The sequence below is a fragment of the Gracilinanus agilis genome, chromosome 3 (assembly GCF_016433145.1).
Source record: "Gracilinanus agilis isolate LMUSP501 chromosome 3, AgileGrace, whole genome shotgun sequence".
Classification (NCBI taxonomy): domain Eukaryota; kingdom Metazoa; phylum Chordata; class Mammalia; order Didelphimorphia; family Didelphidae; genus Gracilinanus; species Gracilinanus agilis.
In genome coordinates this window covers 345,739,658-345,764,175 of record NC_058132.1, presented here as the reverse complement: position 1 = coordinate 345,764,175, position 24,518 = coordinate 345,739,658, and the positions used below count along the sequence as shown (strand labels likewise).

The window sequence follows — 24,518 nt, the reverse complement described above, 5'->3', positions numbered from 1 at the left end:
ACAGATGAAGAGGCTGCCTAATAAAGGAGAGAACTGAGATTCAAATCCAGATCTTTTGACTCAGCAAGAAGAATTAAGTATTCTTTCTACTGTACTGTGTTGTTTCCAATGGCCAGTGGATAGCTGAGAATCTGGTCTAGAGGTCAAGAGCTTTAGGTGAGAGACATTTAGATTGAGAAGTCATCCATATAGGGCAGGCAGATGACTCACTGGATAGAGAGCCAGGCCTGCAAATGGAGGGAAGGCCTGGGTTGAAATCTGGCCTCAGATACTTCCTGGCTGTGTGACCCTGGACAAGTCACTTAACTTTAGATGGCCAGACCTTACATTCTTTTGCATTGAAACTGATACTTTGTATCAATTCTAAGACAGAAGGTAAAGATTTCTTAAAAAGTTAAAAAAGAAGTCATAATTCAGAGGAAGTGAGTGAAGCTGCAGGAATGAAGGGGGATTGTCAAAGATGGGGAGTACACTCTCCATTTTTCTCTTCTTCTCTTCCGAAGAAAAATCTAGGAGCAAGAGTATGAGAGCATATACATCATCAAATCCCTATAGGCTGTTTTGTGTTTCTAGTAACCACGAGATAAAAAGACTAGACAGCTTCTGACATTCCTTCCGACTCTAGCTAGGAGCCTGAATGTTCAAGATGCCCTAGAATTGTTTAATGCTGTGGTTCCTCCCCTTTCTGGGTATGGCACCTCTTAGTATTGTTAAAATATTTCTAGGACCCTGACATGAAATAATCGTATTGTGAAATTCTCACATAATCAAGTAAAAGTATATGATGACAGAAAGCTTCTATGGATTTATTGGTATTTGAAAATAATTGTATCATAATAATATCAACATATTTTCTTATGTATAATATATTAATGTGTAATATATTATTACTAATAATAACTATATCAGCCTAAATTTGAAAAGAGTAATGTATGTGCAAGTTATACTTTATTTAGCCTACAGATGATCTATTTGCTTGTTATACTGAGTCATATCATGTATAAAATTGAAATAAAATAAAGATCAAAATTACAATGCTTGCTGAACAGATTGGATTGAGAACCTTGTGGCCAACTTTGTGGTATATGACACAGTATGAACATTATTTCCTCTTGTTCACTCCTCTAATCTTTTTTTTTTAAACCCTTATCTTCCATCTTGGAATCACTACTGTATAATTGGTCCTAAGGCAGAAGAGTGGTAAGGGCTGGGCAATGGGGGTTAAGTGACTTCCCCAAGGTCACAGAGCTAGGAATTTTCTGAAGCCAGATTTGAACCCAGGACCTCCCATCTCTAGGCTTGGCTCTCAATCCACTGAGCCACCCAGCTGCCCCCGACTCCTCTTGATCCAAGATTTTCTTTCTTGGTCCTTACTACTAATACCTTCTATATATTATCCATTGTTAAAAGTAGGTGACCTTTTATCTCTGAGGCAGAATTTCCTCATTAGAAGTTCTTTTATTTATTACTTAAGCTTTTTCAACTGTCAGACATGTCTTTTCTTCCTACTTATTTATAGAAGCCTTTCCTTCAATAACTAGTTGTGACTATACTGACATCTTAGAAAATCTGTTCAAAAGGATCCAAAAACCTCTCAAAATGTAGTAACTCTCCAACTGTGGAACTTAATATATATCTTCTCTTCTCCTAATCTGTTGCATAATCATATTGCCCTACTAGGCCATTGACTGCCAAGAATAATCATACAGTAGTAGTCTGTAATATCACTTATCTGTAAAATTGCCAAATGCTGGCTGTGGAATGTTTCACTTAGATGTTAACAGCCACAGCCTGAGATGCCTGTGACTGGGAGCAGCAACGATTTCCAGATTGCACAGATTCCACGACGAGGTCAAATACTGCCTGGTCTACTGCTCCCCTATCATTTTGCTTATGGTAGTTTAAAAAAAGCCCTTACCTTCTGACTTAGAATTGATAATAAGTATCAAATCCAAAGCAGAAGGGAAGTAAGGGCTAGACAGTTGGGGTTAAGCGACTTTCCCAGGGTCACCCAGCTAGGAAGTGTCTGAGGCCTGATTTGAACCCAGGACCTACATTCTCCAGGCCTTGCTTTCTATTCACTGAGGAACCTTGCTGCTCCTTATGATATTTTTATATTAAATCATATAACTTCCTTAACTGCCTAAGAGTGATTTTTAGAAGCTAAACCATCATGTAGCGTATCAGGAGAACTAAATATCATTTTAAGACACATACCTAATAACGGAGTGCCTATAAGAAGTTTGAAATATGTATCTGAACTTAAGAAATAATGGAGTAATAAATGGAAATTGTATGGAATACTGATAAAATGTGAACTCCTTAAGGGCGGTGGTTGTTTCATTTTTTTTGTCTTTGTATCCCCGCCAGTGCCTGGCACATAGAAAATGTGTAAACAGCAAAATAGTAAATCAAAAAATAGTCACAATAAGAAGTCTTGTTGATTGATAGACTAATAGAGGAGTTACCTCTTAGAATAAAGCATTGTGAAAATGAAATGCCAACTAATACTCTTATTCCAGATCTGAATTTTTTTTCTTGCTTCATTTTAGTACTGACCCTTCTTTTAAGATGCCTAAAGAAGATTATGAAGACCCTCAAGTTACTGGAAAGAATCGCTATAAATATTTTGAATGGTAAGAAGCTAATGTTAATATTGAATGAATCCTATCTGGCAATTAAGGCCTATTGGAATATGTGTACTTAGTATGAGAGGAAGGAATTTCCCTATAAATCACAAAAATTTCAATAGTTTGAGCAGATGAAAAATGAAACAGGATACTGAGTGGTGTGGGACCTAGGTAGTGAACATGGAAAAATATTAGAACTGACTGGAAAGTACATATGCTGCCTCTGTGAGTATGATCAATCCAAGCAGGACTGAAAGGATTCAGTTTGAATGATTTGTCATAGCTCAAAAAAATAGCCATAAATTGGCAATTTTGTAAAATTGAATCAAAAGATGTACCTGAGTTTCTGGAACAGAAATAAAATCTTGAGTCTGCCTAATCTCCCTTGAGAAAGTAGATTTCTAATGAACATTGTTATTTTTAAGCAATCTTTTTTCATGCAATTCAGTTACAACTGGAGATGGACTGTCTTGCTAACTGCCTTTCAAGGTGTCTTTCCACTTTTATTTCCAAACATTCTAGATTTTAAGGATGACTTATAAAACTCTTCTTAGACATGATCTTCCCATATGGGAACCAGCTTTGTAATTTCATAGAAATATAATCCAGTGCAAGATGAGCTTTGGAAGAGAATATGAAATGGTATACAGAAGGTACCCCCAAGTAATTGAAGAGGGCCAGGGTTACCATGTTTAATGTGTGAATCATAGCATCTTAGAATTGGAAGGGACCTCAGGGGTTTTATCATCAGTCTTCCATCCAAGTCAAGAATCTCATTTGTCTTGCCTCATTTTCTCCCCAGGCCTTTCCTTCCATTTTACAAGCAGTTGCCACTCAATGTTGTTCTTGCAACACCAAAGTAAGTAGTAAACAAATGTATTTTTTCAGTTAATTTTGTTTCTTCACTTTCAGAGATGTAGACTGTTTGCCTTGGAATATTTGATTTAAAAAGAAATTAATCAAAAAAGTTTTGCTCCTCTGCTAAATATATTTGTTTTTTGATGCTATGACTCAACAATTTGTCACAATATCCCATCAGAAACTATTCTGTGAATCTTGCATTTTTTTCTGTACTGTCTTACTTTAGTGGAATTCATTAGTCCTATCAGTTAAACATTATAAAGGTCCTATAATATATATATATATATGTATATATATATATATATGCAATATATATCCTGCCATAGCTCATTTAAGTTCCATATTTCTAAAAAGAAATGTATTTAGTTCTGTGCATACAAACACATATTTAAATATATATTCTTCCTAATGCTTACATATTTAGGGTATTGCCAAGTAGCATATGATGAACCTTTTTTCCCTTGGTCTTACAGAGAGGAATAGACTGTAGAGAGATACCTTTATCTTTAAATAGATACAGAAAATAGTTTGTTACACAGAGAACTAGCAAGTAACTTCATGGTTAGTCTAGGGCAGTGGTTCCCAAACTTTTTTGGCCTACTGCCCCCTTTCCAGAAAAAAATATTACTTAGCCCCCTGGAAATTAAATTTTTTTAAAATTTTAATAGCAATTAATAGGAAAGATAAAATGCACCTGTGGCCATCACCGCTCTCCTGAATTGCTGCAGCACCCACCAGGGGGCGGTAGTGCCCACTTTGGGAATCACTGGTCTAGGGTATGAAGCAACCAAGGGCCTTGTGTGGGCAATTGAGGAATAAAATGGAGGTAGCTAATCCTCCAGCTTTTCTGGTGAGTCTTATTAGTTTTATGTTCACCTTGATAGGATAGAGAGGAAGACAGGTCCCACTTAATTAAAAAATGTAGTCCCCCGCCCATGTTATCTGGTAACAGGGAAACAATATATCTTAAAGTCCAAATTATTTTCTCTTAAAAAAGGAAACAAACAGCAAAAAAAAAAAACCAAAAAACCCAAACCCCACCTTTATTTCATCTTTGTTTGAAAATACTTATTTCTGCCATCCTGAGAGGAACTTGCCAGATCAGTGCCATATAGCACTGTTATTACTGTTATTACTGGTTATTACTGAATCACATTTGTCTGGTTCATAGGCTAATAATAAAAGGTCATTTTTGGTATATAGAAATGATACTGCTAGTCAGTAGAGAGGACAATTTATTTAGCCACACTTTTTCACTTCTATGCATTAAGATCAATGGTAAGCATTTAGGAAAAAACTTGTGGGATTTAACGGTTCAGTCTCTGACTACTGAACAGAGCAAATCTAACTTTCTCGCATGGCTTAGCACAGTATTAAAAGATCCTTGTGCAGTTAATAAATATGGCCAATGGTTGAATGATTGAGGACTTACTTTAGCACCATGATCTTACCAATTGATTAAACCTTCCTGATTTACTATTTGTAAATTGGGCTCTGGTTCTCTTCATCCTTAGTTGCATTTTCAGTTTTCTGTAGATGGGTTCTATACTTCCATGCTTAGGTATTTCAAAAATCTTCAGTCTTGTTTGTGCACTACATCACACCAGACCGGTGCACATTTCAGGCCCTTAGTATGTCAACAGATAATATTAATAAGCATTGACAGGAAAATTCATCTCCCTGTAGCCAACTTAGTAATAATAAACCTTTTTAAACTTAACTAATCTGATCTTTGACAACAGATATACAGTCCCATTACTAGCTTATTTTTGGAGCCTTCTAGCTTGGTAGGACCTACCAAATTTCGTGTCCTGCTTGCATAGCCTTTGAGAACGCAGCATCACCTCCTACTACAATGGAACATTTGAATGGAATGTTAGTGGTAAATATGGATAATATAGCAATAAGAAAAGAAGACACTTTGGTTTAGAGACATGGCAGTGATTAGATTCTGTCCTGCTCCCCCTTTATCTAGAAGCACAGCTGACAGTGGCAGCTGTTTAATTCAACAGTGCTTCTGTTATTGCCAGGCACCATGCTAAGCTGTGGGGGGATGCAAAAACAAGAATAAAAGTGGTTCTTCCCGCAAGAAGCCTACATTCTACATGAAGGAAACACTATATACATAGTTAAGTAAATACAAAATATATACAGACTAAAAACAATGTAGGGAGTACTGCTATCTGGGGAGACCAGGAAAAACTTCAGTCTAGGAGGGTGGCATTTGAGCTGAGTCTTGAAGGCAAATGAGGAATTCCATGAAGCAGAGGTGAGAAGGAAGAGCATTCCAGGTGTGGTAGATAACCTTTTCAAAGGTACCTCTGTGGGAAATGAAAAGTCGGGTAAATGGAAGAGTGAGGGGGGCCATTTGACTAGAATGTTTAGTATTCAAAGGAGGCAAAATCATAAAATAAGCCTGGAAAAATAGATTGGATCTATCTCTTAAAGGGCTTAATTGAAAAAACAGAGGTGCTTGTGTTTTATCCTTGAGGTGAAGGAGAGCTATGGAAGTTTCACAAGGAAGAGGATGACATGGCCAGAAAGATCACTGGCAGCTGGTAGAGGATAGATTGGAGAGGGGGTGAATTTGGAGGCAGGAAGACCATAAGTAGGAAGACTCCTACCATAAACAAAGTGAGAAGTGATGGGGGCCTTAACTAAGCTGGGGGCAATTCGAGGCCAAGGACAGGGTGTAGAAGTGAAACCTTTGGATAAAGCTGAGTGAGATAATGTGGCAATTAATTGGATGTAGGGGATAAAGGATAGGAAAGAATCAAAGATGATTTTGAGAATATAAGGCTTGGTCTTGATAGAAGCAGGGAAATTACAAAGAGTGCTAGATTTGGGGGGAAGGAAATGAGTTGTTTCTTGGACATGTTGAGTTTGAGATGCCTATGGGATATACAAAGGGAGCTGTCCAACAGGCAATTGCTAATGAGAGACTGAAGCCCAGCAGAGAGATGAGACCTGGATGTATATACTTAAGGGCACACAAAGAGAAAATGGGTGAGTCAAAATAAAAAGCTTTCATATTCAGGTAGAATGAACTTAGCTCAGGTGATAAATAAGTACACAGATTTATAATATGGAATATATATGTGTTATGGTTTTAAAAAAGGGTGAGTTAAACCCTCAAAAACAAAAACCTTGTTATAGAACCAGAGGATTCCCTGACTTTTCAAGGTCCCTCTCCTTTTTGTGAATTTGTGAAAGTTGTTGGGACTGGGAGAGCAAAGCTAGAAGACAATGGGCAGAGTAAACCATGAACACCTTTATTACCAAGTCTATGAGAAGTACCATTGATAGGCAAAGAGGCTGGACCAGAGAAGAGAGCAACAACAACAGCAAGAATATCAAGATATATCAAGATATAGGAGAGATCAGACTGAGCAAGAAGCCAGATGATCAGAACAGCACAGAAGTATTGTTTTTAGATGCCTTTTCTCTTTTATATGCCACCTAGATCTATAGACTAGCCCCTTGGCCATGGTTGACCTGAGGAGCCCTTTCAGAATTCACTTGGCCAGCAGGGTTGGGAGATAGGGAAGAAAAGGGAAGAACTTTGAAGAAACTTGGCTGAACCATTGTGATATTTAGTTCCTATTTCTCCATCCTCCAAAACTCACCAGAATGAGAAAATGAAACAAATTTATAGTAGTTAAGGTAAGTAACTAAGAAAGGTGTTCAAGAGAGGAAGAATATTTGTCAAGTTGTTATAGAAATTGTAACAGAACAACAGTATTATTTGGCATCCATCAGATCTTTTGGAGTATAATTGATAGATCATATGTTAGGAATCTGGATTGGATGGATTCATTAAGCCCTCATACAATCCACCTTTGCATGTTTGATGTGATTTCTTACAAATATATTACTAAATTATCTAGTGATTATTCTAGATGGAAAAATAAAAAGCCACTCCTGTTTCCTGCTGGCAGTATAATGAATATCATAGGTGCTTGTCTCTAAGAAACTACTTACATACATACATACATACATACATACATACATACATATATATATGTGTGTGTGTGGTGTATATATACATAAAAATGCAGTCATATGTCTTGTATATATATACTAGGTAGCTTTAAATTGAACTGACTTCACCAGCCACCATATGATACCTACCACTGATTTTATTAATTTTTTAAAATTTTTTCATTTTTTAAAACCCTTATCTTCTATCTTAGAATTGATACTGAATATTGATTACAAGGCAAAAGAGGGGTAAGGACTAAGCAATTGGAGTTAAGTGACTTGTCCAGGGTTGCATAGCTAGGAAGCATCTGAAGCAAATTTGAACCCAGGACCTCTCATCTCCAGGCTTAGTCCTCTATCCACTAAATCACCTAGCTGCCCTACATGCCACTCACTTTAGATAACTTATGGTTTATACTCTAGACTTAGACCAATACTCCACTACCTAGAAGAAGAAATGTTTCAGGTTCTATCCTATGTTATCTGTCCTTGAATTCAGCCAGAAGAGATCACCTACATTTCGGGACATGACCAGGAGACAGAAAGTAAAAATTTGGGGCACACATAGCTTGAGGGATTCTACGGTACTTTAAGGTATGCCTGTAGAACCCAGAATCTACCTTTTTATATTCACGAATGACCTCTCCAACTCTCCCATCCCTTCACCTTCTCCCTTCATCTTGCCCCTCAAGTCAGCATGTGGGAAAATGACTTTTTTCCAGTTCTTATGGAGATAGCAGGAAAATTCTTCAGGGACATCTGGGAAGAACCCTAATCATGCTGAAGAATCAAAGAGAAACAGAGGGTTTTCTTTCTACCAGAGATGGTAGGGTACATTACTTTATGTCCCCTTGAGTTTAGGGGACAAAAGGCCAATGTGTGCTCAGAGTTGGATTTTTAACTTCTTTTCATACTTGAATTGTTTCATGTTCTAAATAATGTTAACATGATTTAATTTTTTTCTTTTTGTTTCACCTTTCAGGCAAGATGCTACACATGTACATACTACACGCCGTTATGTTACAGGCAGTAAACCGCAGCCACAAATTGCTTTGGTGCGTACTCAAGGCACCCAGACAGATTATCGGGATGGTGAAACTCAAACAGATCCATATACACCAGAATATGTAGTATGCCAGGAAACTATCCCTGAGATCTTGACCCTGGCTTCTCTCACTTGGGGTAAGTTGGCTAATGTGTTAATAATAGCAGGTTAAGACTACTATTGTTGATGGATAATTGTATGTTCAGATGTATTGTAGGAGACAAGGCCCTAGGAATGATCCTTATGTGACCCGTTGTTCTTTCTNATATATATATATATATATATATATATATATATATATATATATATATATATATATATATATATATTTGTCAGCAAAGCAGTGCTAGTATAGACCTACGCCTAGCACATGGACATTAACTTTGTTCTATAGAATTGACATTATAATAGTATTTATTAATATATATTTGTCATTTTTTCCTCAGGGGGTGGGGGAAGAGTACAGGTGTGAGTAAAATTTGCAAATTAATATTTTTGCTTTGTGACATTTTGTAATGTTTCTTTGTAAAGTATTATTGTTGCTTTATCCTAAAGGTAGAGGCCTTCCAGCAGGCCTAGCTGAAGTAGAGATGATTGAACGTGCCAGAGAGAAACGTGCTTGGGAAGCTACTCTTCCACCTCTGAGTAATGACTTGTTATTCAATAAGAGGAGAAAAATGATGAATGACATGGAAAGGAAGGAGTGGGCTTTTAGAGAACATGAAATTGAAAAGTAGGTACTTGATCCTCAGTATCATTATTCCTTTACTCTGTACTACATATGTTATCACAGTTGATTTTTGTTTTTATATATATCAAGATATGTCTAATACTTGTTATATTTACAATACTCTTGCTCTTAAGTTAAGACTCAACATGGGGACGACTAGGTACCACACAGTGGAGAGAATACCTGGCCTGAAGTTGGGAGGACTTGGGTTCAAATTTGCCCTCAGATACTTCCTAGCTGAGCAAGTCACTTAACCCCAGTTGCCTAGTCCTTGCTGCTGTTCTGTCTTAGAATTGATACTGAGACCAAAGGTAAGGGCTTAAAAAACAAAAAAATCTCAATATGCAAAGAAACATTAATCAATTCAACTCTAAAGTACTTAAGAATCCAGAGACCTAGTTAGTAGCTCCCTAAATCATATATATAACTTGTCTAGGAGAGATGCAGTGAGGTCAGACAACTTTAACTAGCAGGAAGGAGTAGGGCTTCTATGACTTCAGGTTAGGGTGTGTTTGAACTGAGTATATAGCTGCTCAACTTTGCCCATTATGAACTCTCTGACGCCTTTGACCTTGTTGATTTGCCCTCTTCTCCATGATACTCTCTTCTCTCAAGGCTTTCAGGACACCATTCTTTCCTGATCTTCCTTCAACCTATCTCAGTCTCTTTTGCTGGATTTTCTTCCAGGTCATGCCTGCTAACTATGGGCATCCCAAGAGCTCTATTCTCGGCCTTAGTCTGACTGATTAATTGCAACAATAGAATTCCTAGATGCCTTTAGAAATGAATAATGGAATATGAACTGGAACATTGCCCAACTTACTTTAGTTCTTCCAAGTTTGACTTCCACGGTGTGAGGTTCTCTCTTTATCAGTGCAGATCACAATCCCTTTTGACATTAGTAGATGGCCTTTTAGAATTGCTTTGACCAAAATATTTATCATTCTGCCATGAATCTAGTGATGAATCTCTTTGAATTTAGCTAGGCTTGAAGTTGTGCCTAAAGTTTTTCTAGTGAGCAGGCTCTGCAGAGCTTGAACCCAGATCTTCCTGTCTCTAGACCTGGTGCTCTATCTACCCAGCCACATTGCTGCCCCCATTTGATATATGGGGTGTTATATAATATATAAACTAAAGAAAGCCTGGTGTAAAATATAGCAAGACAGTATGGTACAGTGTATAGTGTGATGGACAGATTTTTACTGCCCTGTGGCAAACAACAGAACTTAAAAACTAGTGAGGAAACCTTTAAAATTACCCACAGATTTAAGTTACTAGTGTTCCAAGAAACTGTATTGAGTGACCTATGTCCATCAGATACTGAATTAGGCAAGACAGCTAGCCAATAAAATATATTACTTTTGGCTATTTTTTTCCACTTCTGATGCCTTTGTAGTTCAAGGTTACCCTGAATCCTTGAAGGCTATGTGATAGGAGCACAAGCTACCAGATCCTGCCCCCCCAAAAGTCTTAGATTTTATTGACTTAGTAACTGGTTCTGATTTCTGTCATCTGAGGATCAATGAATCTAGCAAGGTTGGAAGAGGTTTACTGATAGCTTGTGGGTCAGCAGGTGATGATGGGGCGGGTAAATAAGTCTTAGAGGGAATGTGATCTGCATTAATGGAAGGAGTATGAACCCCAAATAATTTCAACTATTGTTGTGGTCTTCAATTATAAAATGGTTGTACTTATTCAGTCATTTTTTAGTCATATCCTATTCTTTGTGACCCCTTTTGGGGTTTTTGTGGCAAAGAAACTGGAATAGTTTGCTATTTTTTTCTCCAGCTCATTTTAGAGATGAGAACTGAGGCAAAGAAGGTTAAATGATATAGCCAGTAAGTGTCTGAGGCCAAATTTAAACTCAGGTCTTCCTGACACCAGGCTTGGTGCTCTATTCACTATACCATCTACCAGCCCAATGAAATTACTACTATATAGATACATAGAAATAGCAAGAATTAGGAAGTTCTAAATCTCAGAAGCAAAGCTGATGAATTAACACAGTTGTACTGCTCAGTTTAGTAACCCAAGTTAGTACTGATCCAGTACTGTTCTCATGATATAGTTACAATGGTATTTACTATAACTTTTTTTACTATTATTTACTATTGTGTGTACCCGATAATACTTTTTATTTCCAGAATTCAATTTTATTTTATTTTCAGGTCCACATTCTCTCCCCTCTGTTTCCATTTCTTCCCCAACTCCACTTGAGAAAGCAAGAAAAATAAAGCCCTGGTTACACACAAGCATAATTAAGCGAAATAAATTCTTACATGCTGCTTTTTCAGTTGTTTAATCATGCTTGACTCTATGTGACTCCATAAACAGCATCCATGGGGTTTTCTTGGTGAAGATAATAGAGTAGTTTGCCATTCCTTCTCCAGAGTGGCCCCATTTTACTATGAGTAACTAAGACAAATAGGAGTTAAGTGCTATCTAGCTGCCCTTAAACATGCATAGGCCATGTTAAAGAAAAATATTTCAGTCTGCTTTCAGAGACTATTAACTCTTAATCAAAAGGGTGGGTTATATGTTTCACCATGAATCCTTTGGAATTGTGGCTGGTCCATGTGTTTATCCAAGTTCCCAAATCTTTCAAAGTTATTTGTTTTTCCTATGTTATTATTGTATAAACTATGTCCTAGTTCTACTCATTTCACTTTGCATCAATTAAAACTGTCTTCCCATATTTCTCTGAAACCATCCCCTTCATCATTTCTTATACACTAGAATTCTGTCATGCTTATATATACCATAACTTTTTCAGCCATTCTCCAATTGATATGTATTTCATCATTTTCTAGTTCTTTATCACCACTCTAAAACAGCTATAAGTACTTTTGTGTACATGAGCCCTTTCTCTCTTTCTTTGAGCTTTTTTGGGGTATAGACCTAGTAGTAGTATCTCTGGGTATTCATAATTGATGACTTTTGGGACATAGGAGAAGAGCCAAGATGGTGGAATAAAGGCAAGGACTTGTCAGAGGTCTCCCAAATTCCCCTCTAAAACATGAAAATAATGCCTCAAAATGATTTTGGAGCAGCCGAACCAAAGGATAGGGTGAAATAATTTTCTTGAACAAGACAACTCAGGAGGGTGGCCCAAAGGGTCTGTCTCACTGGGGTGATGGTGGAATGCAGTCCACTTGTAAGTCAGGTTGCAGAACTCCATTGAATTGTCCATACATAGTTCCAAGTTGCAGTTCCAGGGCTAGCAGGAGCACAAGGATACTAAAGTGTGAGGTTGCAAGGGAGCAGGGATCCTGGTCACAGTTTCAGGAAGGAAAAGAGTGCTTGTGGTCAGGCATAGACCAAGAGAGCAAGGACTACACCTGGGTACTACCTTTGAAAGAACTGAAAACTTAGAGACCCCTGCCTAGCATTAGCTCTGGAAAGAGCAGCATTGGGACAGTGGCCCTCCACCCTGGGAGCAGAGTTCAACTTTTACATCAAGATAAAAGTCAAGAAATAGGCTGGAAAAATCAGCAAACAACAAAAAATAAACCTGACACTAAAAAAGTTACTATGAAATCAGGGAAGACCAAAACACAAACTCAGTTAAAGACAACAAAGTCAAAATATCTACATGCAAATCCTCAAAGAAACATGTGAATTGGTCTCAGGCTCAGAATGGGTGGACCAGTTCATAGTTATATCAGCAATGCATTAATATATTTATTTTCCCACAGTCCCTCCAGTATTTGTCATTTTCTTTTTTTGGTGGGGAGGAGTTCAGTTTTGCTAATCTGATGGGTGTGAGATAGAACCTCAGAGTAGTTTTAATTTGTATTTCTCCAAGTAATGATTTTGAAGTATTTTTCCATATGTCTATTTATAGCTTGGATTTCTTTGTCTGAAAACTATCTGTGAATATTGTTTGACCATTTATTAATTGGGGAATGACTCTCATTCTTATAAATTTGAATCAATTCTCTATGTATCTTAGAAATGAAATCTTCATTAAAGAAATTACTGCAGAAATTTCACCTCATATTTCTTCCATTTACCATTATTTTAATTTGAGCTGCATTGATTTTGTTTGTGTAAAACCTTTTTAATTTTAAGTAATCTGACAATTCTTAATATCACAGGTTTGAGGGATTAAGTCATCAGAAGATCATTGAATTAGATGTGGAAGGGACTTCAAAGGTCATTTTTTCAAAACTCAAATCACCTTCTAAATAAGGTTGTGTCATCCTGGAATGTATTATGCTTTGGGAAAAGTTTACAGTTTAACTGGAAATAATTCCTTGAACAAGATCATTGCCAAACATTAGACATTGAGTACACAGGCTCAATACTTTTCACAGGTTGGTAAGACAAATACCTTGTGACAAAAAGACATTGAAAATATAGAGAGGTTAATGTGGAGACATAGTACCTTCAAAATGAAACACTTTTGTCAAGCCAAAGATTTCTACACACAGGTCATCTTTTTCCTGATGATCTGCCTCCAACTACTGACTCTATTGGATGGATCAGTCAGCGAGCCCTCCCTGCTGTCAGAGAATCCTTCTAGTTTAAAGTTTCTTCCTTGTTGATTCTGAAGGCGGGAAAAAATGAAGGGTGCTTTACAATAAGTAACACTTTTACCAAAACAACAAAATAATTTAGGCCACAAAACATTTCAGATGCAAAAATTTCTCATTATTCTGCTTTTCTTTCTATAAGTAATAAAATCTATCTCAGAAGACATTTTAAATGAAATTAAAATCAGAGAAATATGTACATGTAGTTTGAATGTATTATTTTACCTAATTTGCCCTATTTCTTCCAAGGAATTCATAGTGATACATATGCTCCATCTTCTAATAAGGATATTCTTAGCATTGACATGAAAGAAAGCCTGATGGCATACTTATCACATTTGCAGATGATATAAAATTGGAAGGATAGCTGAGTAATGTCAAATAAGATTTTAAAAGTTTTGATAGGCTGATGCTAATAAGGTGAAATATAATGAGTATAACAACAGCTTATACCTGGGTTTTTTTTTTAAATCAAATACATGAATATAGGGTGAGGAATTTCATATGGGAAAATTGAGCAGTTTTAGTGGAATCAAAGTTCATAAAGAGTCAATACTATGCCATGGCAGCCTCAAAAGAGCTTATAAGATCTGAGACTCTGTATTAAGAAAAAGAGAATATCTAGAACAAGGGAAATGATAAACCTGGTCAGGACACATATGGAGTATCAAATCTGGGCATCCTATTTTAGAATGAATTTTGTCAAGCTTTGCATATATCAAAGATGAACAAGATGGGTATAGGACTGAAGGCTGTAATATGAGGATAATTTTAAGACTGGGGAGATTTAACCTATAGAAAGGAAAGTATAGGAATGACATAAAACCTGAGTTCAAGTACTTGAAGGGTTTCTGTATGAAACAGGGATTAGATGTGCTTTTCTTAGACCTTGAGAATATATTTTTGGAGGGTTATGATTTAGTTTAACATTTAAACATTTTTTTTGCTAATCTGTATCCATATTTGAATGTCATCCATCCTTGAAAATGGCAGTGACAGTTAATGCCACACAATGGATTTTTAAATTATATAGACTGGGAACAAAAACAAGTTACTCTTCAAGAGGATATGTGGCAGATCCAGAAATATAAGGCCTGAGGTTATATCATACCCTTTTTTTATGATTTCCAGTCCTTAACAGACACCTAGAGGAGGAGAGATGGAGAACTTTACAACCAGAAGGGACCTTTAGGATAGGTATTCCAGTAAATTTCTACTGATTTGTTGATTTTCCCAATTACCTATAACAAAAGTAACCTATGCTTTTTACATGTTAAGAAAGTGAAGAGGGAACAGCAGTGATTTGTCACCCCTGGAAGTTATTTTTTCTAATAGAATTTTATTGTGGACAAAGTTTATTTTCATCATTCAAAATCTATTTTCATCATTAAGAATCTCCTTGACTGGATTTGTTAATATAATCAAACCCTGCCACTTGCAAAAGAGTGTAGGATTTTAATTAAATTGACCCCAGAGAGGTCCAGAGAGGATGATAGGCATCATTCCCTCAAAATGTCAAATAATAAAATAAGCAATTGATAAATGAGTGACAGCAGAATAAAGGGAATAATTTTTGGCAGGAACTCAGCTGTACTTTGTTGGAAGATTCCTATTTGAGATGTCATATATTTATACATCTTGTCATTTAAAGACTACAGGAGCTTCAGCTGGAGGTCTTGAAACAACTGTTAAAGAAACGTGAAGAGGATCAAAATGAGGTGAACATAAAGCGTTTGAATGCCCAGTGGTCTGATCTTCAGGAAGAAAGGGAAATGAAATTGTCAAGAATTAAACATGCACATGTAACAGGTAATTTGTGTCATAGGAAAGATCATGGAGATTGAAAAATTGGGTCAAAATAAGCTCTTAGATCAGCTGTGCAATTAAATATGCTGAAAATTATCATTTTAGTATATACAACTAGAAGTGAGAAATGGATAGTAGTTTATCATTAAAAGCCAGAAAGGAGAAAAGGCAAAAATCAAATTCTAGAAAAATCCACTGATGGCAGTCAAGTTGTTTAAATGAGGAGGCAGGAATATAGTAGACACATCCTTACTCTAAAGTTTCCCCCATTTTTGGGTACTGAAACTCTAGGGGATTTGCTTTAAAATAGGTGGCATGAAATTTAGACAGTAAAGTGAAAGTAGCCAATTTAAATCTTTAGTTATATTTTCCTTAAGTGTTTGTAGCAGTGACTTTCTTCTGGCTACAGAGAATCCTAAAAGCACATAGTTGGAGCATTCTTTAATCCATCCTGATGCTATCCAAGGCAGACTGGAGATTATTAAAAAATAGTCTTTTCTCCATGCTTCTAGGTTCTCTCAGCTTTTCTCTCAGAGAAGGATTTAAACTCAATGTTGAAAATTATTTTGTGTTCACTTACTTCTGAAGCTGTTGCTGTTGAATCAGACTAAGTAAGTAATATCCAAGTCCAACAGTTTCTAGCCCATGAGGCTTTCTATAGACATAAACTCCAGTAGGAGAGAAGGGTATCTTCTCTACATTTTTGTACCCCTCCTGCGTAGCACTCCTAAGATATGCTTAATAATTGTTTCTTAAATTCAGCGTGTGAATACCCTAGAAATCAGACTTTAGTTATTTTCTATGTGCCTATATTGTTTTGAATACCATATATGTGACTTTCAATATAGTATTGCAAAATACCCCAACCTCAAGCATCAGTATTCCTCATGAGAAAAAAATTGCGTATTTGAAGAAAAATAGTAGTTGGGATTAATTAATATTGGACATTAAGTATAAGATACTGGATGTGAACCTCGTTTAGTATGGGAGCTGGTCTTTGGCTAATTTTAGATATGGTTTGTTAGGTAATTTCACACTTTTAGAATAATATTTTTGAGGCAATTTCTCAGATAGTTGTATTATATTTCAGCAATCAGAAAGATGACAATGAAGGGAAGAAACGTAGAAGGGAAATTAGAAAGAAGAAACATCATCCGTGACTATAATGATTTTGCATCTCAAGCCTATGGACCTCTTTCTCGATTGGGTCGCTTTCCAGACAATAATTCAGAGCGTTTTGTTGTCAAAAACCACTTTCTTAGCACCTATGAGGGTAAGTGTTACAGAATAACAGACGTTTATCAAAATACAAGATAGGCACATTTAAAGGAAGCCCAATATAAAGAAGCTACAGCTATGGAAAGAATAAATTATGGAAATTATTCTTTTAAAAATACTATTATTTTGAAGAACAGAAACTCCTGCTCAGGAAGAACATGTAAAATATACTATGCCTAAAACCAAGCAAGAGTTAGAGAAAATTACAAAATGTAAATTAAATGGTTTTGATTATATTAAACTAAAAAGTTTTTGTACAAACAAAAACAATGTAGTCAAAATCAGAAGGGAAACAACGAATTGGGAAAAAATCTTTATAATGAAAAACTCTGGCAGGGGTCTAATTACTCAAATATACAAGGAGTTAAAGCAATTGCATAAAAAATCAAGCCATTCCCCAATTGATAAATGGGCAAGAGACATGAATAGGCAATTTTCAGGTAAAGAAATCAAAAGTATCAATAAGCACATGAGAAAGTGTTCTAAATCTCTAATAATTAGAGAAATGCAAATCAAAACAACTCTGAGGTATCACCTCACTCCTAGCAGATTGGCTAAAATGAAAGAAGGGGAGAGTAATGAATGTTGGAGGGGATGTGGCAAAATTGGGACATTAATGCATTGCTGGTGGAGCTGTGAACTGATCCAGCCATTCTGGCTGGCAATTTGGAATCATGCTCAAAGGGCTATAAAAGAATGCCTGCCCTTTGATCCAGCCATACCATTGCTGGGTTTGTATCCCAAAGAGATCATAGATAAACAGACTTGTACGAAAATATTTATAGCTGCACTTTTTGTGGTGGCAACAAACTGGAAAAGGAGGGTATGTCCTTCAATTGGGGAATGGCTAAACAAACTGTGGTATATGCGGGTGATGGAATACTATTGTGCTAAAAGGAATAATAAACTGGAGGAGTTCCAGGCGAACTGGAGAGACCTCCGGGAACTGATGCAGAGCGAAAGGAGCAGAGCCAGAAGAACATTGTACACAGAGACTGATATACTATAGTAAAATTGAATGTAATAGACCTCTGTACCAGCAGCAATACAATGACCCAGGAATATTCTGAGGGATTTATGGTAAAGAACGCTGCCCACATTCAGAGGAAGGACTGCAGGAGAGGAAACATATAAGAAAAACAACTGCTTGAACGCATGGGTCGGGGTGGACATGATTGAGGGTGTGGACTCAAAACTACCACACCAATGCAACTACCAACAATTTGGAAATAGGTCTTGATCAAGGACACATGAAAAAACTAGTGGAAATGTGCATTGGCCATGGATGGGGGGAGTGCGGGGGGGCGAAGGGGAAAGGAGGAACATGAATCATGTAACCATGTTAAAAATGAATATTAATAAATGTTTAAAAAATATATACTATGCCTATCAGGTGTACTAATAGAATCAGTAATCATCTAAAACAACCCCCTTTCCAGAAAAAATAATACTTAGCCCCCTGGAAATTAATTTTAAAAAATTTTAATAGCAATTAATAGGAAAAATAAATGCACCTGTGGTCATCACCACACTCCTGAATCACTGCAGCACCCACCAGGGGGCGGTGGCTCCCACTTTGGGAATCACTGATCTGAAACAAGGCTTTTGAAGGAAACCATTAAAGAGGCTTATGATGGAAACCATCCAATGAAAGCAACCATTAAGAAAATGTACTCCTTTAGAAGGAACTTAACATTTCATGGGGTGGCCTGTGGGACACCAACCCTGGGAGAAAAGAGAGTCATAAGTTTCTCTTAAAGGTCAATGAAGCAAAATATCTCTATAAAGTTCCTTTGAACTTGGAAGGGACACTTTAATTCTCTATGCTTGATGACCACAGACTGCTCCACCTTTAATTCTGGGCAACCATCTCACAGATTTGTGCCATTGCATATGAGAAAGATTTGGCAAAAAAGTAAAAAACAAACTAAAGAAACTGTACAAATCTTTCATTACTACCTGAAAAAGAACAAGTCCAAATGATCCAACAGTGGATCAATAGTATTTTTATGTGTGAAAGGCTTGTATACATAGTGTACCAACTGTAACATCTTTTGAGTAGTAGAATAATAATGTTTCAGAATTCTTTTTCAATTTTCCAGCATATTTTATTAAATATTAAATATTAAGTATATGTATATATTTTTAGTTATTTGGGTCTTTTCTTTTTAAAAATTGTTTTGATTTTTATTATATTCTCCATTTAGCTGCCCTCCTTTAGCTCTTTTTCAAAGTACCATAACCAATAGAGGTTGGGCTGGGAAAGGTAGGAAAATCTCTTCCCTTCCCACTTCCCCCAGAAAAAAAAAAAGAAGAGTAATTGGTTCTTGCTTGATTTCCATCTCTTGCCTGGCTCCACCTGAATTGTGTTCCTGAATGTAGTGTTTAGTAAGCTGACTTTAAAAAAGTGACCAGAGGCATGACCAGTCTTCTGCCCTTCTAATTCCATCAAAGAGAACTTGATGGAATAATAGGGTAGCAGGGGGTGTGTGTATCTGATTAACACAAGATTTCATCATTTCTGTTACCTGCTCCTTTAATTTCTGAGATTACCTAAGTCTTTACACTTGGCTTAACACCATCTTATTTCTGATTACTGCTCAGACTAGAAGAAATGAATTGGTCATTGTGATGGGAGCACAATTCTTAAGGGCTGTCCTACTGTAGGTTAAGCTAGTTTTTCTTTACCAAATATCACATTAACTGCCCTCAAGTGTTAAATCATGAGATTAAAGGATTAGGCCATTAATATACAATATGGAGTTGAATCAAAGCTATGTGCTTTCTGAGCCATTATCCTTTCCTTATCCCTGCTGTGGATAAATAAATCTCCTTTTGTTAACTGACAGATGCTGTAAGAGTGTTTCTAATCTTGAACTTGAACTACCAGGCCAGCCTGAGTTAGGACTGGACTATTACATCAGGTATCAACTCTTCTCCTTCACTCCCTCGTCCCCACATTCACATGTAAACATTTTTTTTTCTTCCCTAGCTTCTAGCACAGTATGGTATGTGCAGAGAATATTACTTAATACGCACTAATTTATTGAATGTTATACCAGATACCTTCTTTTTCATGTCTTTTTTTTCTCCTAGGAATACTTGAACTTGAGGCCACCCTCCCAGATTTTGTAACACAGCCTCGGATCAGAACTCCAAAACCCAAAGCTATCACCACGAAGAATAATTTTCTTAAAAAAGCAGCAAGACTGGAGCTTGAATTAGCTGAGGTTCACCAGGTAGTAAACATTCATGTTTTCTTTTCTTACAAATGACTCTTCACTACCCATAGAGCTAGACTATGGGATAGCCTGGGCAGTTCATGTGATTGGAACATGTTACTAATGATGACACCATGCTATAGGGAGATTAAAACATGGCAACTCCCACAATAGAAGATGAAGCCAGAGACCAACTAATAAGTAGCAAATGTTGTGCTGTGTTTCAGCATCTGGTAGGGAAGGGAGATGCTGCCTTACAAAGTGTAATTTCTGAAGGATCCTTAGATTAAGGATTTAGAGGTAGAAGCCACCTCATACGTCATCTAGTCCAACCCCCTTATTTTACCGAAGAGGAAGATGAGACCTGGAGAAATTAGTCTCTTCCTCAAGGTTATCCAGGCAGTCCTAGTAAATAGGGGAGTCAGGATCCTTGTTTCTCTGGGAAGAAGGGCTACAGTTTTGTAGGGGACTATTGCTCTCTGGGTGAAGATTCTGAAGATACACAACTCCCTTGCCATATTGGCATTAGCCATACTGATTGTCTGTCCTTCACAAAGTAGCATCACCACCTCCTGGGAGGCTTTCCCCAGTCAGGAAAGCCAATAGAAGTTACACTACTTTCTGAAAGATTAAAAAAAATTATAGTTGGGGGCAGAAGGAAGAAGGTGTAGGACACAATGGAGTTGGAAATGGGACCAAATTCTCTGTCCTTTTGTTAAACTACAGTTTTAAACATTTAATTTGGTGTGTTGTAGTGAAGCTCTGGTACCACATATTTGCCATGAGTTTTAATCATTCCTTGTTTTCATTTTTGCTTGACAATATACATGATTCCTGAGGAATCTACTCCTTTCCATCTGGTTTAGCCTCAGGTGAAGAGGAGAATCTGTTGACCATTTTTGTGACTACTATGGGTCCTCAGTAGCTCTTTCTTTGTAATTACTATTTTATGAACAGGATTACTGCCCTCTTTCAGATCCTACTTCCATCCCATATCAGTGTCTGACTGTTTTGGACTACACACCCAGAATGTGGAGAGGAGTTATTACATATAAATGAGTTCAAGATAAGGTCTTTGGAGATTATGCTGCTTTCTAAAAGGAATCAGTCAAAACAAGAAGCGTGTTTTCGATGACTGTTATCTGCCTGGCACTGTTTTGTCACTAGCAATGAAAACACAAAAGTGGAAGCAGCCCCTGCCCTCAAGAACCTTAGAGTCTAACTAGAGGACACAACGTGTACATATAGGTGTGTATAAAATGGAGACAGAACCATTTTAAGGAGATACTAATAGCTGGCTACATCCCTTTAAAACATGTGAAACGTAGAACTTGACCTGAATTTTAAAGAAATATATAATTCCTGAAAAACAGAAGTGAGAAGAGTACATTCTAGGCTTGGGGGACAAAAGCCTAGAGTTGGGAGATAGTGTATTATATAAGGGAAACTTTAAAAAAAAAAAAAAGGCCAAATTAGCTAGATCATAGTGTATGTGGAAATCCACTATGACTCAGCAATATAGTCTTTTCTGTAGCTTAGCTCTATGTTTTGTTACAATTAAGGCATATTTTGGAGCCAAAATTTATATGTATTATATTGACAGATAAAATGTTAGTCAGCCATTACTATTGGGTCCTGGGGCAGTTAGGTGGCACAGTGGTTAGAAAGCCAGGCCCAGAGTCAGAAGGACCCTGGATAAGTCACTTAACCTCATTTGCCTTAAAAACAAAACAAAACTAGTGCTAAGTTTCTTATACGATTGAAATCATAAGTCTTGTCCCTATCCTTATCCTTTTCTGATCTCCCCCAACTCTATATATACACACAATCTACTAGGAAGAGTCTATAGAAATTGTACTACTTTCTGAAAGATAAGTATGGGTGATTAACCTAGTTACTTTCATTAAGCCACAATTTTCCCTATAACTGGATACATTAGAAGTGAGGATGTAGCACTAATATTATACTTATCATTAGTTTTAATAGTACTCATTTTCCCTTGTCCGACATGAACCCTAAAGATAGAGGGACTTTTTTTATCTTCAGATATCTCTCCCCACTTTTTTTTTCTTTCAGAAAGTATTATATGTACTATGAAATCAACTTGTTTATATTTTGAACTTAATCAAATGATATCTTCTTATCTTAATTATTTAAATATTTTTAGTCTATAAATCTGTTCTCCCAATTTAGAGTCTGTTCTGATGCCACCCTTTGGTATGGTGTTGACTTGGGTTTTCCAAGGTTATGTCAATGGAGCCTGAGCTTTAGGAAATGTCACCAACCTGGAAAATTATCCAGTAATAGACGGTGTCTTATCTGAGGACCAATTTAGCCAAGTTTGGCTCATCAGCATAGAAATGATTGCCAAATAATTTTCTTTGGTTGTAGCAACTCATGAAAATATACACAAAAGTATATACAGTTAAAATATAAGAAATGAAACAGGTGAAAGAAAATAATCAATTTATATTACAAGCAAAGCTTTTGGAATCAGAAAAGACATAAAAAAAATTAAAAAATAAAAAATAAAAATAACACACACATCCATGCTAGAAAATAAAATTCAGCTATAACAGTGAATGGGGAAGAACATTTTATTTCATTTATTTATTATTTGTTTTTAAAACTCTTACCTTCTGTCTTAGAATCAATACTAAGGCAGAAAAACAGTAAGGGTTACACAATTGGGGTTAAGTGACTTGCCTAGAATCACACAGCTAGGGAATGTCTGAGGCTAGGTTTGAACCTAGGATCTCCCACCTCCAAGCCTGGCATTCTCTCCACTGTGCTACCTAGCTGCCCCACATACATTATTTTTAAAAGACACTATCAAGGGGGCAGCTAAGTAGCTCAGTGGATTGAGAGCCAGGCCTAGAGCCAGGAGGCTAGACAAGTCTAGCTAGCCTCAGACACTTCCTAGCTGTGTGACCCTGGGCAAGTCACTTGACCCCCAATGCCTAACTCTAACCCACTCTTATGTCTTTGAACCAATACATATTATGGATTCCAAGGTGGAAGGTAAAGGTTTTAAAAAAATACAAATAAATAAATAAATAGATAAAAACACTACAGAGCTAACTGAAAAATAGAAGTAATACAAATGGAAAAGGATACACCAGGAGATACTCCATGAGACATCCTCAAATGGATACATGTGTAAAGGTATTATGAAAGAATTAACACTGGGCAAGAATTTCCCAAGAGCTGGTAAAAGAAGAGCTTGTTGAAAACAGAAGATCACAGAGGCATCAGTAGCTAGAGAATGGACCTGTGTTTTCATTGGTAGAGGATTTCTGGATGAATAAACCCCTGTAACTTAGTCTTGGAGAGTTCCCTGGAACACTGAGAGTTTGTGAGTTACTTAAAATTATATAGTCATGTATGCCCAAGAGGGGACTTATACCCATATTTTCCTGCCTAGCTCTCTGTCAAATATTACATTTTTGAAACTGAAGAAATGAAAAAAAAAAAAGGACTCATAGGGACCACATGATAGAAAACACAGAATAGATCAAATCAGCCTTATTATAGCATAAAACATGATTGTAGATGACAAAGACCAACTGGAAAAACATGATTTGAAAATATTATTTTATTAATTATTAAATTTAGTGTTATTCATAATAATTATTTAATAACATGATTATTATTAAATTACTAATAAATCTAGAAAACTCATAGACTCAAGTGACAGTCCTGGAGGATAAGTCGAGATATATAGGGAACTCAATTATTAACAATCTAGAAAATTTAGAAGGGAAAAAAAACCTGAGTATTATATATAGAAAATCGTTCAAGAACACTTTCCAGAATTATCCCAAACCAGTGTTAATATGGTCACATAGAAAGAATTGGCGGGACCTTTGACAAGAAAAAACTCCCAAGATTCAATTCTCCTAAACTTAGGATAGTTAAATTTCAATATTCTAATATGGTAACAGTTCTGTAAATCTGCAAGAGGACAGACAGAAAATAACATACTAAAGTATTTCAGTTGAAATTACAATAGAGTTCTTAAGGATGACAAGGCGATAAAAAGAGAAATTGGACTATGACGCATACATAAATTACCATGGGCCATGAACCCAGAATTATCTACTCCGCAAAACTGAGCAAAAATGTCCTATGTAAAAGCAAGAGATAGAAGATTGAGAAAAAATGTAAGCTTTAAAGAGACATTGTGATTCAGTGAAATCTTTAAACAACAACCAATCCTAAAAGACAAAAAGAAAAATATTTAAAACAATCCATACTTCCTTAGCAGATCCATATAAATCAGTCATTAACAAAATGTGAGACACTTCAAACTATTAAACTGGCTAAACTAACTAAATATTGTAGAAGTTAATCCAGATAGACAAAGGAAAAATGAAGCAGTGGAACAATCAGCATGGTACAGTGAAAGAAGCTCTAGAGTCAGAAACATGG

At 36.5% G+C, this 24,518-nt stretch overlaps 1 protein-coding gene across 1 annotated transcript in view; it reads left to right on the top strand.

The window, feature by feature from the left end:
• Positions 1–2,552: 2,552 nt before the first annotated feature.
• Positions 2,553–24,518, top strand: part of CFAP91 (cilia and flagella associated protein 91) — a 37,026-nt gene continuing 15,060 nt past the window's right edge. Inside the window, exons 1-9 of the mRNA XM_044666751.1 lie at positions 2,553–2,636; positions 3,433–3,489; positions 4,592–4,605; positions 5,330–5,359; positions 8,517–8,654; positions 9,073–9,250; positions 15,434–15,591; positions 16,679–16,861; positions 19,963–20,105. Coding sequence (XP_044522686.1) covers positions 2,572–2,636; positions 3,433–3,489; positions 4,592–4,605; positions 5,330–5,359; positions 8,517–8,654; positions 9,073–9,250; positions 15,434–15,591; positions 16,679–16,861; positions 19,963–20,105 — 966 coding nt within the window. The 5' untranslated portion in view covers positions 2,553–2,571. The remainder of the gene's footprint in view (positions 2,637–3,432; positions 3,490–4,591; positions 4,606–5,329; positions 5,360–8,516; positions 8,655–9,072; positions 9,251–15,433; positions 15,592–16,678; positions 16,862–19,962; positions 20,106–24,518) is intronic.